This window comes from Mastigoproctus giganteus, chromosome 6, assembly GCF_048544385.1.
Source record: "Mastigoproctus giganteus isolate SK-2022 chromosome 6, ASM4854438v1, whole genome shotgun sequence".
Lineage (NCBI taxonomy): Eukaryota > Metazoa > Arthropoda > Arachnida > Uropygi > Thelyphonidae > Mastigoproctus > Mastigoproctus giganteus.
This window is the reverse complement of record NC_143580.1, coordinates 58,851,452-58,864,518: the sequence shown is the minus strand read 5'-3', so window position 1 is coordinate 58,864,518 and position 13,067 is coordinate 58,851,452. Positions and strand designations below refer to the sequence as shown.

General features: G+C 36.6%; 1 protein-coding gene across 2 annotated transcripts in view; it reads left to right on the top strand.

The window, feature by feature from the left end:
* The window catches only part of LOC150084324 (AP-1 complex subunit sigma-2-like), a 159,651-nt gene that overhangs the window by 34,537 nt on the left and 112,047 nt on the right, over window positions 1-13,067 (top strand). For both annotated transcript variants that reach the window (XM_090375171.1, XM_090375170.1), the window contains exon 4: window positions 1,677-1,814. In XM_090375171.1, coding sequence (XP_090231297.1) covers window positions 1,677-1,814 — 138 coding nt within the window. The remainder of the gene's footprint in view (window positions 1-1,676; window positions 1,815-13,067) is intronic.

Sequence of the window (13,067 nt, the reverse complement as noted above, 5' to 3'; positions counted from 1 at the left end):
CTGCAAACTGGAAATTATTTTTCTTAATGTCATTTTGCTGACTCATGGCTAAAATTATATTGCAGAATAATTAAAAATATATATTTTCACTGCTAGAGGGCAAATAAGCAGATAACTGAACTAAACTAATAACTGAACCTTACAAACGATAACAAAGATGATAACTGATGCTCTAATCAAAGCGGGAAGGCCCCGACACATCATGCGCATGCACATGCTACGTCGGCCGATAGTATTCCTCCGCGTTCGTTGTAGCATCCTAATTTTATTGATAAAAACTGTTCGTTGTAGCATTTGTTCATTGTAGCATCGTCTACTGTAGCATACCTGACTGTACCTAAGAGACTGTACTGTGATGGCCTAATATTATTCCAACCTCATCATAAAGCTGTGTGCTGCTATAAAATAAAAAACACAGTGAAAGCTGTCAAAAGGTGTGTGCCTGCATATTCCTTGCATGCTGAAGTGAAGTATGCCCATGAATGGGGGTTTGAAATATTTCTGCATCCTGCTTATTCCCCCAACCTTGCACCCCCTCAGATTTCTTCCTCTTTCCTACCCTGAAGCGCTTTCTTCATGGAAAACACTTTGCTGCTCATGATGAGGTTATTTCTGCTGCTGAATCATAGTTTGAAGGACAGTTAAGGGGGCTTCTTCAAAGCTGGCCTGTGGGGAATGTATTGAGAGGTAGCAAAAATGTTTCATTTTGTCTGGTCTGTTGAAAAAGTGTAATATATGGTGTTTATTTCAACCGTTCTAATTATAACTTCTTATGGGTGAATGCAAATCTTTTTTGAACCCTCCTGTAAAAGTTTCCATCTGAAATACTTAAGGCCAAAATCTGACTAAAGAACTATACACTGAAATGCTTCACCTGAAAGATATAATCGGTACAAAAAGATGAGGAATGAGCTCAAGGGAATGGGATTTATTTACTGAATTTTGTTGTATGACCATGCACCTATGCAGAATGCCCATTTTGGTTTAACATTGCCTCACTGAACATGGACTAACAGCATCCATCATCTTACTATATTTCAAAGATGCAGAAGCATAAATGCAGCAAATGCACTAAATGGCATCCTGAATTCTTTCCATCAACTTATAAAGTTGCTGGAAAAAATTTGTTTGCTCCTTATTAATGCTACTTTGAAAGAAAATATTGTGTTAAGGTATTCACATTCACTCATATTCAAAAATAAACTCATTCAGAATACTTTTTAAAAGTTCATTTATCAGTAAATAAATACTAAATTAGTATCATTGTTACTCATATTCATTGAACTTGCATTTATTAAAAAAAGTCACATTTATTAGTTTATAAAGTTTTCCTAAATAATATACTTAGCTTCACATTCTGATCCGAACAGTGCTGATAAAAAAAAAAAAAAAAAAACCAGTCAGTTTCACTGTAGTTTGCATCAAATTTAAATTTTTTAGACACATTAACTAATAACATTATTTCTTCTCTAAAATTTTCTGAATTTCTTTCAAAATCCAAATTTCTTTTAAATGTTTTTTAAACTGTAGAACAATTGTAAGTGATTGCTTCATATTTATATTGTTCAGGTTATTGAGCTTATTAGAATTTATAACATTATTTAAAAAAAATTTTTTTTGCAGTTTTTTATTTATTTATTTATTTTTTGTTCAAGTGAATACTATATTTGTTACAGGTGTGTGAATTGGATATAATCTTCAATTTTGAGAAAGCCTATTTCATTCTTGATGAATTACTTTTGGGAGGTGAGATACAAGAAACTAGCAAGAAAAATATCCTTAAAGCCATAGCTGCTCAGGATCTTTTGCAGGAGGTAATCATTTTATTTTAGGTTTAGAGAGTTTGTGCTTTACCTATATTCAGTTATATGAACCCATATTCTAAACTGTTAATGTAGAAAATTAGGCCAAAATATATAAACAGTTACTTCACAGTTGTTATATTGACATTTTCTTAGTTCTCTTGCAAGCATAACAGGCTCATAATAACTTTTTATAATTTTTAATTTTCTTTCCAAAGACATGCTTAAATTTATATAGAAATTTATTGAAAGGTAGAAAACTTTATGCTTTGTAAGTAATTACTTAATATTTTTATTATTCAAGATTTTTTTAAATGTATTGGAATTTGAGTGCTCTAGTCAATCACCAGGAATATTTGTTTCTTGTTATAGTAGCCATTACTATTTATCTCATTCACTATTAATTATATTATTAAGATTAATATTGTCAGTTTTAATTTGTTTAAAGCAGCAGCTGTGTATGTGTATTTGAACCATGGAAAGCAGATTTTTACAGCCAAGTTTATTTGGGGATTCTAATTTTGTTTCAAGATTCTGTGTCATTATTTCTCCCCCCCCCCACACTTTAATATTGAAATCTGCTACTATTAACTCTGTCTGATGCAAAAATTTATTTAGTAACTTGCACTGTGATATTTGATAGTTACAAGTTTCAGTCAGGAGATATTCGGCGCATCTCCGTAGCCAGGTGGGAAGGAGCAGCAGTGCGTAGCACACGCTTCTCGATTAGACCGGGGTTTGAGCCAGTCACCACCAAATACGGAGAATGCGGAAAGGTCAGGGAATGACCACCGCATATTCCCAGAGCAATATGGCCTTTGTTGCTAATGCTCCTAAAAACTGAATAACAACAAAGTAGATATTCATTTCGTGTGTGCCTCACATATAATACCCAAAGTGGGTTACAATACGTTCACGTACAATACCCAAGCTGGCTACATTTGTATGAGTTAGTGATTTTTGATGCACAACTTTAACATTGTGCTTTCCTAGCACTATGTACCATTCTTATTGGATGCTTTTCCATTTAGAGGTACCATTATTTATAAAGCACAATATTTTGTATATCCTGATTTAGACCTAAAAGGGGCACATCTTGTTTTTTTTTTTTTTCTGTTAGAACCTCCGAAATTTGTATTTACCTTATCACCTGATAATGCTATTACTTTTTCATTCAAGGACCATTTTTCCAAAACTGCAACAACATATTTTGTAATTATTTTGGAAGTTTCACCTGAGAAATTTGTGAATTCCAAAACTCTAATGTTGATTTCTTGATACATGTCAAAATATCATACTACTAAAGGAATAAGTTTAAGATTACCATGACTGGATGACTCAGTCATGGCAGATACAAAATTTGTATTTTCTAATTCTTTTATGCTTTGATTCACCACAAACAGCATGAGAACATTTTTTGCAGTAGCTTCTATTTTTGTTTGAGCAGATGAAAACTTATAGGGTGACCATATGTCCTGGTTTAGCCAGGACAGTCTCGGATTTTAGTCTGTTGTCCTGACAAGTTTAGTATATGTCCCGGTTAAAAATATTTTTATTTCAACTGCAAATTTTTATTGGCCTATTTTTCTATTCAATAGGGATTAATCAACACTTAACTTCCTAAGGAATTTTTGGCTTCCGAGTTACTTAATAATACAGCTATTCACAAATGTAGAATCAAACAATAAATATAGAATAAATAAATTATCATGCTACTAAATCTCAAACACAGTAGTACTATCTAACACTCAACCAGACAGTGAACAGCTAAACCATACTGCAGCCTGTGGGTGCCTCGAAGTCTCCATACTTTTCTCTAACTACCCTCAGAGCAAATATTTTTCATTAAAAATATTTTAATATTTCATTTTAAATAAGTGAACTTGATTTTTTGTAATGATTACCACTGAACTAACAAAAAAAAAAAACAGTTCTTTTCTTTTCATTTATAAAATCTGTTCACATTATGTGAACAGATTTTAATGTAAATTTTTTATCCCACCTTTAAAAAATGTATATATTTGATTTGTTACTAATTTTGTTGCATGTTTTTAATTGGATTTTTAAAGTTAAATTATTTATTAATACTCTAAATAAAATATTAAAGTATTCAGAAAATTAGAAAATAATTTACTTTACTTACGAAGGTACATATAATTAAAAAGACGCGAACACTAACGTTGTCTTGGTTTTGTTCTGGATTTTCTTCTTTGGAACACGTTTTGTCCTGGTTTTGCTCTAAAAGTATATGGTCATCTTACAAGCTTACAATAATTTTTTATAAGAGATGATAAGCAGTCCACTGATCTAAATGTTTGGTTGTGGGCAACACTGTGAAATGCAAAGGTACCTTCCACAGCTGCAAGCTGTAAATCACGGGAATCGTAATTTCTTGACAACACCCTTGAGAAATATGGAACTTTTTTGTTTTTTTTGCTTTAAATGATCCTGTATCTCAATTGTCATCCATGTCCAATTACTTTTCACTTATTCACTTCAGTTATTAACATATAGACATTTGACTGCATTTTAGTTGTCACTAAAAGGTAAAGTGCACTCCACGAATGATACTCTCCTATTAGTATCATGCATCTGCTACACATTAAGAGAGTATACAATGGAATAATTGCCTCCTTATCCCTGCTGGCAGAATTCTTGTATGTCATTGACAAGACCTCATGAGCTATCCTGGCAGCCTGGCTTCGCTGCAGAGAAAATCATATCTGGTGCACAATTACCTCAAGGTCTTTTTCATTCTCTACTACTGCAAGTTTGGTATTACATGATACATTTATACGGGATTACTGCTATCCATATGAATTAACTTCAATTTGTCATTATTAAACTTCATTTGCCACTTCTTAGCATACCTGCCTGATTTGTCTGGACCTTGTTGTAGTATCATATCATCCTTATTGTCATTAACTGTCCTGACAACCTTTATATTATCTGCAGACTTAGATTTTAAGCCTAATATGCTTCCATCCATATCATTAATAAATGTTGAAAACAACAGTGGACCCAATACTGAACTTTGGGGACTCCACTAATAACATTAGTCCATGAAAAATAGTGCCCATTGATAATAATTTGTGTCTTCTCCCGCTTAATCGTCTCTTTATCTATTGCAGTAACTTTCACTTCATGCCACACTGCTCCAATTTGTGAAGCAGTCTTTTATATGTAGCAGTGTTAAGTTTTTCTGACATCTAAACATGTGATGTCAAAATTCTTATTTCCATCCAGTTGATTTGTTACTGCATCACAGCATCCAGTCAGATTGGTCAGACTAGATGGCTCCTCTTAAACCCTTGCTGTGACTGCGATCTAACTGAATTCCCATCAGTATGGTCCAGCATTACTTCTTTAACCAGTGATCCCATTGCTTTCCCTGTAACAAAAGTCATGTAACAAAAGGTAATTACCCATTTCACCCTTTGATCCCCCCTTTGTGAACTGGAGATACATTCCTACATTTCCAGCCCATTGGGACCTCCCCTGAATCCAAGGATGCTCTCATAATTATGGCTAAAGATTTGCTCACCTCTTTTGCTTGCATCCCTTAGTATAATTGGATAGATGCATTTGAACCCCATAAATGTCTTTTATACATTTAGCTTCAACAATTTCTCTTCCACTTTCCTCTCAGTTATAAAAAAAAGCATTTAATTATTAGAAGCTGATACACTTTTGAAGTCCACATTCCTAAAAAATTCCTAATGTGTGAATATGAATGCAAAATACCTATGCGGTTAGTTGGTAAACTGAGCAGGATCTCGCCAGTTAAATGATTTATACTTAGGGGATCAATATGATTCATCCCCTTCCTTTTATTGTTTACATACAGAGATCTTTGGTACTTTGCTTTGCATTTTTTGCCAGAGTCATCTCATAATCTTTCTTAGTTTGCCTAACCTCTTTTGTGCCTTAATTCCTAGTTGTTATTAATTGTGGCATATGATGATGTAAGGAAGCAAGCCTATGAAGCATCAACCAAAGAAGGGGGAAAAAAACCTCCTACATCACTTGTCCACCCTCTCCAGTAAAAAACAGGAAATATGTTGTGCAAAAAAGATAGGTGAATATGAGCAGGGTATGTGTGCCAGAGGCAAAAATAGATGACGTAGAGCAGATTTATCTTTTAAGGGCGCAAAAGGTAATATTGTTGTACCCATTGGCATTAATGATCTGAGGACTTACTTAACAAGTACAGTCTTTCCTCGTATAACATGTGTTTACACTACACGAATTCGATCATACACGATTTATAAATAGGGGAACAATATTGTATATAACACAAACCGAATTCACTTATGCTCGATTCGCTTTTGTGTTTACAAAAAATGGCAGTCGAGTGTGGAATCACCCCAACTGAACACAACACGATAGGAATGAAGAGAAGATTCTGAAAATGTATTTGTTTTTTATAACAGTGAAGGGGAAACACATTTCACCATAATAGCATAAAAACCCACACAATTCCAGCTATTGGTATTATCGCAAATGCAATTAGATCGAGTTTACTACCAGTTTATAACAGATTCCATTAGCAGAAACGCAGCTGGAAATTGTTTTTATTGTTTTATGGTAGTAATCCCCAGAAATGTGCTTTAGTAAAATGTGAGCTAGTGAGGTGTTCATAGTGTCTCTGCCTTCGGTGTTGTTTATTCAGTTGCTACACGCGTGCAGCTTTGTTTATGTGTATCAAGCGTGCCTCCTCATTTTGTAATTGTGCTTTATTTCCTAAAAATGGGTAACATACTTAAAAGACGGGAAAAGGAAGCGGCCTGGTGAAGACACTACAGATTCAGAGAGAAAAAGAAAAGCAACATCGATAAACAGAGGCGGACTGGGTCAAAAATTCTTACCCGGGAAAATTTGTAGTGGCCCCATATTAGCGCTTATGGCCAAAATTACACTGGCCTCTGGCCCACCTGGGTTTCCCAGTAAGGCTTATGGCCAGTCTGCCTCTGTCGATAGAGAAAAAATATGAAATTGTGAAACGCTTTGAGCGAAATGAAAGACCATGTGATATTGCATGTGCTACAGACCTAAATGAGGCAATGCCGAGAATTACAAAGAATGCAGAGAAAATAAAAACAACTTTCATCGCAGGAACAACTCAAAGTGTAATTAAAATCCATTAGATTAAGACACAAAAAATTGGAAGAGGTGGAACGGCTGTCATCTGTGTGGATAGAAAATCAAACAAAAAAGTTCACTTACGATAGAAGCAAAAGCATTAGCGATATTTTATTACATAATAAATAATCTATTTATGTAATTTTATTACATAAATAGATTATTTATTGTGTTTGGTAATGTTTTGGTTACAAATGTGTGTTCAATCTTGGGTGCTCAGCACCTAACCTCATTTTTCCCATAGGGCCTGTTGTTTATATTGCACGATTTTGCGTTGCATGAGGGTTTCTAGGAACACAACTATCGTACTATATGAGGGCTGACTGTACAGGACAATGCTGGGAAAGAGTTACATGTTAGGATTCGATTTGAAAGTGTCTGCAATTCTGCCCAAACACGATAGGAGAGAGTATATGTTGAGAGTCTTGTCAATCAATTCGGCCCTGGAGTTGTCAAGGCTCCTGGGGTAGAATTTTTCTCAGTGTGGTCTGTGCTTGCTATCAGGAGAGACTGTTTTTTAACAGGGATGGGATACACTTGAATAGAAGGGATGCAAGAATATTTGCTGATGCTATGGATGCAGTTGATAGGCGAGTCAGGAAAACTGCTAGTTTGATGGGGATACACAGAATAATAGCTTAATTAGAGCTGCAGGCAGATGCGAAAGTGATTTTTGCACTGCTTCTATTGGAACATGCAGCAGCGTAGAAAGCAAGGTGTCAGGGACTTCAGGCCCTGCTGTGGATCATCATGAAACGAATAAATACATGGGCTGTGTTAGGTAACTAAAAGTAAGAACAAGTGCATGCATACTTGTATGTACACTAATGCTGGGAGCATTGTAAATAAATTTGATTACTTCTCTCTGCCTTGGGCAAGATGAAAAAGATCCTCAGCTGATCTGCCAGTCCAGTTGCAGATGTTTTTCCTCCTCTCCACTCTTCTTTTCCTCTATTATTACTTGAAGCAATTTATATTTCTCATTTCTAAGGATATGTCCCAGATAGGCAGTTTTCCTTCTCTTCACTAAGCTCAACAATTCATGTTTTCTTCGAGCCCTTTTCGAGGCTTCAATGTTGGTAATTTTATCTAACCAAGATATTTTTAGCATGCAGTGTCTGTAGATCCACATTTCAAAGGCCCCAATTTGTTCATGCTTGATGTTTTCAGCATCCAAGTTTCAAGTCCATATAATACTATGGACCACACATAGCAGCTAACGAATTTCAGTCTAACCAATCTAATTGGATACTATGTCACAGTGATGAAAGAAATGCAAAAAATAACTTTGATATCATATACTTATAGAGTTCAGTCTGATTGACAGATCTAGAGCTTTGTGACACAGCATTGTTCTTTATTTTGTAAAGGCATTTCTCTATTCTTGCTTTTATTTCTGCTTCTGGATCTAGATCAGCATTTAGCCAACTACCAAGGTATTTAATATGAGTCGCTATCTATTGGAGCCCCATTCAATAATAGCTGGACTTGGCTTACTGGAGATTTGCTGGAGTCATGTGTTTGGTCATGTTGACATTGATTCTTAAACTCATATCATTACATTTGTTGTTAATACAGTCCAAAAGCAATTGAAGGTCTGCATTTTCTTGCAATTCTGGAAAATGCATTTTGGAAAATAACTTCAGAATAGATGTTAAATAGCATGCACAAGAGAGCAACCCTGCCTTACACCTCTTTTTATATTCATATCGTCAGTTTCACGTTTTGACATTTACAGTGGCTGTTTGATTCCAGTACATTTCTTTGAGTCTGATGTCCCATCCATCAAGATCTAGCTTTTTAAGTGCTTCTATAAGCTTTACACATTGCACCCGATTGAAAGCCTTTTCAAAGTCTATGAAGCAACTGAACGCTATCTTCTGGTGCTCACTACATTTTTGTGATATGTTCATACCTAGGAGAGCTTCTCTTGTACCTAGTCCGCTTCGGAATCCAAATTGGGAATCCAAAATAAATAATAATAAGATATTATTAATTATTAATAATATAATTAATTTTAATAATAATAATTAATATTATAATAAATAATAATAGGAGAAAAGGAAATAGTAACTTATTCCAGTAATTTATAACTCGTTGGCTAAAATAAAACTTCCTGCAATCCAGTTTAAACATCTCTCCCTCTAACTTGAATTTATGACCCCTATTTCTAGACTCATGTATAAACTTAAATTTCATCCTCATTTCTTTTACTATTGCCTCTCAGAGCCTTAAACACTTCAATCAAGTCTCCTCTCAGGTGCCTAGTTTCTAAGCTGCAACTCACATATATTCGAAGTCTTTCCTCATAAGGACATCCTTTTACTGATCTCACCAGGCAAATTACCTGTCTCTGGACCCTTTCAAGAAGCTCTGTCTTTTTTTTAGGAGTGGTCTTCACACTTGAACGCAGTATTCAAAGTGTAGTCTAACAATAGCCTTATATAATGGGATTATGATGTCCTGATCTCTACTAGCAAATGTTCGATAAATCATTGATAGGACACAATGGGCCTTCCTTGCATCCAGTCTACAATGCTCGGAGAACTTCATGTCTGACAGTATCGTAACTCCCAAGTCCCTTTCTACCACTACTGACTTTAGTTCAATTCCACCAGTGATAAGTTATTTTGGGGTTACTGTTAAGGGTGTGTTAAGTGCCAGGTGTAAGACCTTGCACTTTGCTCGATTAAAGCATACCTGCCACTTTTCTGACCATCCCTGAAGTCTATCTAGGTCAGTCTGAAGAAGCTCTGCTTGGCGGTGATCATTAATTACTCTACCAATCTTTACATAAATTTGATGAACTTGAAGTGTTAGTCAAGATATCAAAGGCGGATATTGTTGGGATAGCAGAGCCGTGGTGTCACACAAATATAAGGAATGCAGAACTGAAATTTGGGGAGTACAATGTGTACAAAAAGAATAGACAGGATAGGAAGGGAGGAAGTGTTATGCTGTTTATTAAGAAAAACATAAAATCAGAAGTACACACAGTTGATATAGATGAACAGCGCACTGTTGAGTCAGTTTGGTGTGACATAAGCACTGCGAAAGCAAAAATAAGAGTAGGAATGTGTTACAGGCCTAATGACTCGAATGAGTACAATGAACAGTTGTACAGAAAAATAGAGTGGGCTAGTAAATCAGAATGTCTTTTAATGGTAATGGTGATTTTAACTTCACAGATATTGACTGGAACTTGTGGGTTGGTCACTCACACACTAGTCAGACTTTTGTGGATTTATTGGATGATTATTTTCTGCAGCAGCATGTTCGAGAGGCAACCAGAGAGAGTAATACTCTTGATCTGGTTATCAGCAGTGATCATTCGTGTATTAAGAATTTGCAGATAAAGGAACCACTAGGTGGCAGTGATCACAGTGTACTGATGAGGGATTTACTTAGCATTAGCATTAGTAGAGGCATTTGATGCAAGAAAGCAAGCTTATGCAGCATCAGCCAAAAAAAAAAAAAAAAATCCACTTCACCCCTCTGTTCGTTCAAAATACCTGTCCAGCTGAGCCTTAAACTTATTTAGGCTATCAACCTCCACCACAAGGGATGGAAGTCTGTTCCACCAACCAACCACCCGCTGGCTAAAGGCAAATTTCCGCACGTCTATCCTACATCTGTCTTTCCTCAATTTGAATTCATGCCCTCTCAGGTGATTTTTCTGAGCTAGAGGAAGAATCCCATCAGCATTGAGCATGCTTAAACCATTCAAGGCTTTATACACCTCTATCAGATCACCTCGCTGGTGCCTACTCTCCAGACACTGTAATTTGCAAAACTTAAGCCTTTCTTCGTAAGAGCACCCCTTTGTTCCATTCACTAATCTTGTTGCCCTACTCTGTACTCGTTCCAGCAGCTCTACATCCTTCTTGAAATGAGGCCTCCAGACCTGTATACAGTACTCTAGGTGTGGCCTGACCATCGCCTTATACAATGGAATAATCACCTCCTTATCCCTGCTGGAAAAATTCCTGCATATCATTGACAATACTCCATGAGCTACTCTTGCAGCCCGTCTGCACTGCTCAGAGAACTTCATATCTGCCTGCACAACCACCCCCAGGTCCCTTTCATTCTCTACCACTGTCAGTGTAGTACCACAGAGTTGATACGTTGCTCTGGGGTTGCTGTTTCCCATGTGTAGTACTTTACATTTGTCAATGTTAAACTTCATTTGCCACCTCTCAGCCCATCTGCTCAACCTTTCCAGATCCTGTTGCAGCAGCATAGTGTCGGTAGTGTCCTTGACAACCCTGCCAACCTTTGTATCATCTGCAAACTTGGACATTAAGCCCGATATACCATCATCAATATCATTTATAAATACAGAAAACAATAATGGACCCAACACTGAGCCCTGAGGGACTCCACTAATAACATCAGTCCACGATGAGCAGTGTCCATTGATTACCACTCTCTGTCTTCTCCCCCTCAACCACCCCTTTATTCATAGCAGCAATTTGCCTCCAATGTCACACTGCTCCAATTTGTGTAGCAGTCTTCCATGTGCAACAGTATCAAAAGCCTTTCTAAGATCCAAGTATATAATATCAAAGTTATTCCCTGCATCCAGTTCTTTTGTGACTGCCTCATAGTATCCAATCAAGTTGGTCAGGCAAGACTTCCCCTTAACAAAACCATGCTGTGTCCGAGCTATAACTGAAGTCTTGTCTAAATGATCCTGCAGTGCTTCTTTAACCAGTGCCTCCATTAATTTTCCTGGAACAGAAGTTAAGCTCACAGGTCTATAATTACTTGTGTCAGCCTTTGATCCTCCTTTGTGAATTGGGGTCACATTTGCACATTTCCAGTCTATGGGTACCTCCCCTGAGTCCAAGGAAGCTCTCATAATTATGGCTAAGGGTTTGCTTACTTCCTTTGCTGCCTCCTTTAATATAACTGGATAGATCCCATCCACCCCGGGTGCCTTTCTTGTGTTTATCTTCAACAGTTTCTCCTCCACTTTACTCCCAGTTATTTCAAGATTCTGTAGCTTACTGCTAGAGTTGAATACACCTCTGGCATTCCCCTCGCTGAATAACTCCTCATGTGTGAATGTCGATGCAAAATATTCATTTAGTTTGTTAGCTACCTGAGCAGGATCATCAACCCTTGACCCATCAATATCAAGTGGACCAATCTGATTCATCCCCTTCCTTCTAGAGTTTACATAAGTAAAGAACTCTTTGCTGTTTTTCTTTGCATCCCTTGCCAAGGATTTCTCGTAATCTGCCTTCGCCTGCCTAACCTCCTTTGTAACTTGGTTGCATATCAACTTGTATCTATCATAGGCTTCTGTGTCATGTGTTAATTTGTATTTATCCCATGTATTTTTCTTCTCTGCCATATGCCTCATTAGTTCATCTGACATCCATTTTGGCCTAAACCTTGAACAATATTTCTTAGTTGGTATGTAAAGCCTAGTAGCTTCCAAGATAAGTTCTTTGAATGCTTCCCATTTTGAATTTGCTGTTGGTAACATCATCAGTTGGTCCCACTGTATAGAATTTAAATACTGTCTCAGTCCATCGTAGTCGCCTTTACAGAAGCAATAACCCTTCCCTTTACCCCTAATGGTAGTTACCTCTTTGAGTAAATCCCACTTCAGCACACTGTGATCACTGCCACCTAGTGGTTCATTTATCTGCAGATTCTTAATGCATGAAGAATCACTGCTGATAATCAAATCAAGAGTATTACTCCCTCTAGTTGCCTCCCGAACATGCTGATGTAGAAAACAATCATCCAATAAATCCACAAAATCCCTGCTAGTGTGTGAGTAACCAGCCCTCAAATTCCAGTCAATATCTGGGAAATTAAAATCTCCCATTATAAGACACATAATATATACTTAAAGATTTAATTACCATCAGGGGTAAAAGAAAGGGTTTTTGCTTCCGTAAAGGTGAGTACAGTGGTCACAGATAGTTTTTAAATTCTGTACAGTGGGATCAACTGACGATGTTACCAACAGTAAATTCTAAGTTCTGCAAATTGCAGTGGCTGGAGACTAGGCACCTGCGCGGTGATCTGATTGAGGTGTATATGGCCTTGAATGGGTTGAGCACACTGAATTCTGATGGAATCCTTCCACTTGTTCAGATTACG